The sequence below is a fragment of the Lepisosteus oculatus genome, chromosome 1 (genome assembly GCF_040954835.1).
Source record: "Lepisosteus oculatus isolate fLepOcu1 chromosome 1, fLepOcu1.hap2, whole genome shotgun sequence".
NCBI lineage: Eukaryota > Metazoa > Chordata > Actinopteri > Semionotiformes > Lepisosteidae > Lepisosteus > Lepisosteus oculatus.
The window spans coordinates 65,208,585-65,214,957 of NC_090696.1; the positions used below are offsets into that span (position 1 = coordinate 65,208,585).

At 35.8% G+C, this 6,373-nt stretch overlaps 1 protein-coding gene across 4 annotated transcripts in view; it reads left to right on the plus strand.

Moving 5' to 3' along the window:
• Positions 1-4,638, plus strand: part of tet2 (tet methylcytosine dioxygenase 2) — a 69,271-nt gene extending 64,633 nt beyond the window's left edge. For all 4 annotated transcript variants that reach the window (XM_015345718.2, XM_015345717.2, XM_015345721.2 and 1 more), the window contains exon 10: positions 205-4,638. In XM_015345718.2, the coding sequence (XP_015201204.2) occupies positions 205-1,616 (1,412 nt within the window). In that variant the 3' untranslated portion in view covers positions 1,617-4,638. The remainder of the gene's footprint in view (positions 1-204) is intronic.
• The last annotated feature ends 1,735 nt before the right edge of the window (positions 4,639-6,373 follow it).

The following is a 6,373-nucleotide window of genomic DNA, read 5'->3' on the forward strand; positions in this document are numbered from 1 at the left end:
ATGGCACTACCTACCATAGTATTCCATGTGCTCATTGAATTTGCTCTGCATTTCTGTGAATGCCATCTAAAACAACACTTCTTACCTTTAGAACCAATATATCAAAGATTCGCTACTCTCATTTAAGTTACTCTCCAGTCTAAGAAGTAAAAATAAGTCAAGACTCCTTACTCAATAGTTGTTTTCTTGTCACTCTGTTTACAGGTTCTCATCCAGGTCAAAGTCACATAGGGTCCTCTCACCTTGGCCCTCAGCAAAACTCCCTCAGCAGTCATCAACAGAAGAATAATCTAAATCATCATCCCAATTCACTTCACCCACACAGCTTTCAAAGATTTCCTAACCCCACAGATCAGTTTCCAAGCACTTCCCAGCCAGCAAACCTTTACCAAGAGTCCACCACCCCCACAAACCCTTACCCGACCTCCCTGCGTGCAGCAGACTCCTATTTAAATGCATCAACACCTATGAACTCTTATCCTGCTTCTTTAAATCCCAGCAACCTTCACACAGCATATCAATGCAATGGAAGCATGCCAGTCGACAACTGCAACCCCTACTTTGCCTCAGATCCAAAGCATATTGACTTATACAGACATCAAACTCCAGAAACCATGAGCAAAATTGGTTTGTCACAGCTTTACTCTCAACAGCAGTACAACCCCCATCAGCACTATGGACTTAACTATTCACCTCAGTATGGTGATCAAAACATACAAGTCAATGGTTATGGTAATTGTAACATGAGACCCAATGTTCATTCAATGGGTCCCTACCCCTCCTTTGGTCCCAATGCTGGAACTGAGGCTCAGTTTTTTGAGGCCATTTCTCGACCTCCTTCCACTCGCCCAAATCTGGACTATGCAGCAGTTAACAAGGGCAACCAGTACAATCGATATCCCAACCCGTATTTAGTCCAGAATTCTTCAGTGTTCAGTTCAGTCCATGACAGTTTTCATATGCAACATAAAACAGAGGTGAATTTGCACGGCCCTAATGGGATAGCACGGGTGCTTCCAACACTTGGAAACGAATGTCCAAATCTCTCGCAACTGGGATATGGGTTAACGAATGGGAATTTTCAGGGGAATCTCAGTGAACCAGAGCCTGGAGCACAGAATCCCAAGGAGTCGAATGAGGACGTGTGGTCAGACAGTGAGCACAACTTCCTCGATCCCGACATTGGTGGTGTGGCAGTGGCACCCAGCCACGGCTCCATTCTCATAGAGTGCGCCAAGAGGGAGCTCCACGCGACTACCCCGCTGAAACACCCTGACAGGAATCACCCCACTCGCATCTCGCTGGTGTTCTACCAGCACAAGAGCATGAACGAAGCAAAGCACGGGTGGGCGCTTTGGGAAGCCAAGATGGCCGAAAAGGCCAGGGAGAAGGAAGAGGAATCTGAGAAGCAAGGTTCTGATAACGGGCCTATCAAGAGCGGCAGTAAGAAAATCAAGCGAGAACATTCCGAGGTGCTAGACCAATCAGAACCTCCCTACAAACGCTTCATCCAAACCCTAACACAACGAACCGTTTCCTGTACCACCAACTCCATTGTCAATACATCTCCCTATGCCTTTACAAAGGTAACAGGGCCTTACAACCGGTATATTTAGCTTTGTATTCAGGTTTACTGTATCAGAAAACATTAATTTTACAACTACAGGCGCTATAGTAGGTTAAAACCTCATCGCACAAGTGGCCACATGTTGCGTAAAGCTCATTCTAAAAGTGTGGTTGCCTGAAAATAATGTTTGATTATTCTATGCAATGGCTTAGGTCCCACATTCAAAGAAATAATATAAATGAATTGGAAGACATGCACATTACTCAGTCACAACTTTTGATACATGAGCTTTACTAAATCTGGGGTGACATTATAGCAGTATTTTTCTTTTGAATTTTGCGAGATACATACTGTACTAAACCTCTGGTGCTTCATGTCCTCTACACCAGGACTTATGATACTGGAAACAAATGTAAATTGTGGTGGGTTTTATTTTATCGTTGTTATAAAATAGATTTACTGTAGATAGATTTATCATACACATAGAAAATGTAATCTTGGCATAAAACACTGACTTCTTGGGTTATTTAATTCATGGTGCTAAAAAAGAGTGTCTTTAATATAAATTTTCCATTTAAATGCCTTCAAATTCAGTGAAAATGTCTACGTTTTAAGGCTAAACTCAACAAGCAATCTAATTGTTTTTGAATGATGTTTTCTGCATTTAAAATGTAGAAATTTGAAATTAATGGTCTTCAACGATGAAATGTTGGATTATTAGTGCTTTTAAAGCAGTTTGTATGATTAAGGTGAAACTTTTTGAAGGATTAAATCATACCTTTAAATTAAAAGATTCACCTTTGAACTGTAAGATGCCAGAGAAGCATCATTATTTAGTACTTTAACCTTATGTGACAGGCTACATATACAATTTTAATACAATAACATACAAGGTTTTACAGAAACACTTAACATGGTGCTTATTTTTTTAAGTCACATTGAAATAAAATACAGATCTTTGTAGTTCAGATACTTTACTGAGCCATTCAAATGGTGCATTTTTGAGTAATATTATCAAATGAAACTGAAGACCAGCATGTTTAAATATTTTTCTGTAATGGTTAGCCCACTGTCTATGATGGGTATCAGAAAAGAATTCACAGCAGGTCCTTTTGACAAATTAAAGACTCATGTATAGTTACATAACTTGGCAACATAAATATGTTCTACGCTCACAAACGTAAGAGGTGAGGAATGCCTGGGCAAAGAACATAAAACAGGGTTAGCTATAAGTAGTTGTAACAGATTCAAAGGCAGCTGGCTTGCTGTGGAGTCTTTAAATCATTGTAATCTAGGTGTAAAATAATAGTAATTGAAAAAGAGTAAAATTTGTACAGTAAATTAAATTACAAACATTTCTGAATTTACGCTTTAGAGTTTAGTACTGTAAAATATTATTTCTTTGGGTTTGAGCTGATTTTATTTCAAAATGGTGCTATTTGACCTGCTATCTACATGTATAATGTGAGACTCTTACTGAGTGGTGAGAAGGCTTATGAATGATGTTTCCTACTTGTCATATACCTCAGAACTAGTTTGGCAATAGGATTATGATATTAAAGCATTGTTTGTACAGTTTTATACACCATCTCTTTCACACAAACATCAAAAAACAACAACAAAACCTAAGGATTATAGAGAGGAAAAAAATATGACATTACTTTTTCATACTTGATCTCTTAGCAAGTATAACTTGAAATTCAAGATTTGATTTTAAAACAAAATCAGGGATATTTCAGCTCATTTTCCATGTATGCCAACATTGCCTGTGTTAATGTTTATCCTTTTTATTTTATATTTTTATTTCCTTCAGGGATTTGGCTTCTCAATTCTTAATCCCTTTCTTTTCCAGTACAGTATATTATTAAAAGCTAAACCTATCTTTGTCAGTGAAAGGGTGGCATTTTTTTTTAATATACTGTTTTGTACATTGTGTTTACCTTTAAAGAAGTAATTTGAACAAACAGTATGCACTGAACTGATAAAAGGGAAAAATATTACCTGGTAAACAATAATGTATTTGCTCTGTAATCAAGACAAAAGACTACGGCAGTAAATGAACATCCTTGTATCTGTGTAAAATAAGGCAAATATATTTATAACCACTAAACAATAATATTGTGCTTAATCCCCACCCCCTTATTTACAATCAAAATGATGCTGAGTAATTGTACACACGTTGAGTGGGTGTGTGCAACATGACACTCTTATCCTTTCTTTTATAGTAATCTCTGCTGAAAGCACTTCTTTTTAAAAAAATGACTATTTAAAATTGGAGAAAAAAATCCAAATGTAGAAAAGTAAAACTGTTTTAAATTATACCACACTGTAAATACAACACACTGTTTTGTTTTTTTTGTGTTTAAATCCTTTTTTATTGGTTCACATTTTGTCATCTTTTTTTAACCGTGACCCATTTTTTCTAGGAGAAAACAGCAGATCATTATTGTTTTGTTTTCTACCTGCCCAATGAACCTGAATTTGCTTTGAATATCTGGAAGAATGTTAGAAAAGGAAAATGTTTTGGCTTCTGCAACTGGCATACAGTGCTGTATATTACATTACTGCTATATCACACAGAAGAATTTGTAAAGGACTCTGGATCTGTAAAATAAAGTGTAACTTAAAGGTGTACAGGACCCAGCTTTAGTAGCAGGCTGTGATTGAGAAAGAATCAAAGTATAAACTACTTCGGGTTATCAACATAGCCATACTTGAAGTGTTACGAGTGGTGTCAACAATACTTGAATGACTTTCTGAGCTTGGTTGACCCACATTAGTGCACAGCTCTCTTGTTAAGCTACCAGTTTATGTACACATGTTGGCATTTAGCAGTTAGACACTAAAGTTTTAAGTTTCCTTGTGTTATTTTACTGCTTTTGTCCTTTTTTTACACTTCCCTTGTTTCCAAGATGTTTGGTATGTTTAAAAAAAAACTAAGGATGGTTATAAATACTGTAAGTAATGTAATGTACTGAATGCAGTTTATTTGAAAGCTGTTTATTATATCATTCCTGATATTGCTGAGATGTGGGTGTTTTTAATAAAATTTATATTTATTTAAAGCACTATCTTGGTGTTGCAGAACATGACCTTTGCAAGGTTACAAATATAATGCAGAACATTAAGCATGAAAAATTCTGCATTGCCTTGATACTATATTTTACTATATTAGTTCACCATTCTCATTTCTTATGGGATTGGAATTTGCACCCTTAAATTCTCACTGATTCTCACATACTTTTATTACAGCAAAACTAACACTTAAAATACTGCAGGCTTGTGGCAGGCCAGGCCAATAACAACAATAACAGATCACTGATTAGGGTTTTGCAGATTTGTAAAAAAGCTCACTTTGATGTAACACAGGTGGTTTAATTGGTTCACTACAAAACACATTTAGTTAGTGGTTTGATGTGTTTAGGAGCATATCAGTGAATGGGAGCCCGTCACAGAGTTCTTCACAGAATTTGTTGACACGAACACAAGTGTTTAGTTGCTATTAGAATGTATGCATACAAAACTGTATATACAGTACTACTTTGTTTAAACATGTGTACATAATGGAACTTCTATGATCCAAAATAGCTTTTTACCCCACTTTCAGTGAAAAAAAAGTGCTCTCTTGTCCAGATTGACTGAGCTCTTACAGAACTGTGCATACACTACATCTGTAGGTTTTGGTTATGTTTTATATTATGCTATAATTTACATGGTAATTATCAGCGGTGCAGTTAATTTTATTTTCTAATTACTGTGGGAATTTTTGTTTAGGTATTAACAATTAAATTGGTAACTTGCACGATATCTGTAAGTATATGACTGACAAGCAAACAAATATTGCACATCATAAAAACCAATTTCTCACACAACAGGCCTGTCATTTTAAAGGAAACTAAGCATTATACTGAGTCTTCAGCATCAGGTCCAATGTCAAGAGGTAGGACAACAGTGACATTCATTTAAAGAATTCCTTACCAATCTTTGGGGGGGATTTTATATCACTTCCGTCTCAGTTTTTTTCCAAGAACAAAGAAACCACCATGACAGAAAGACGTTGAACTTTAAAGAAAACATCCCACGTTTTTCAATTACACTGGATTCCTGTAATTCCTGTATCAAATGACAAATCTTATGCTTCAGTAATGTTTTTTTTAATTAAGCCCACATTTGATGATAAATGGTCCCACAGCTGTGGAAAAAACAATCACTATTTTCCTGCCTAGGTGGTTTTTTATTGAGTCAGAATCGTCAGGTTCTGAATGCCATCTCATTCTGCATCGTAATCGGCTATCCAGCTACAAACAGAACAGAGTGAAACCCATTACTGTGTCATCACAGCTCATCTTTTCTTACGGCAGTTGATAGCATCACGCATTAATAGGAAAAAACTAACAACGAATTGCAAATGAAGTTGTTCCAAAGTTAGCTTTTACACAAGCAGTACACAAACAGGCTAGTTTGTCCATCATCATATCCCTTTATTTACCAGAATAATAATCACGAACACTGAAATTGTGACTGTAGATTATAAAATACACTATTCTGTAGCAATGGTTTTTATTTAAAAATGAAATCATTGAAATTTAAATCTTTCTGTAAAAGACAGAAGTCAGCTTTTTGTGACTTGCAAACAAAATGTCACTGCATTTTAATACTTTTTTACAATTTAAAATAACCCAATATGTCCTGTATATTACATTTACTGATAATTGACTAGGTTTCAAGAGCATGTCTTAAAAATATAACACTATGGTCCTAGCACTTTCTTTTAAGTGCTTAAAAGTATTTATTTCAATGATAAAA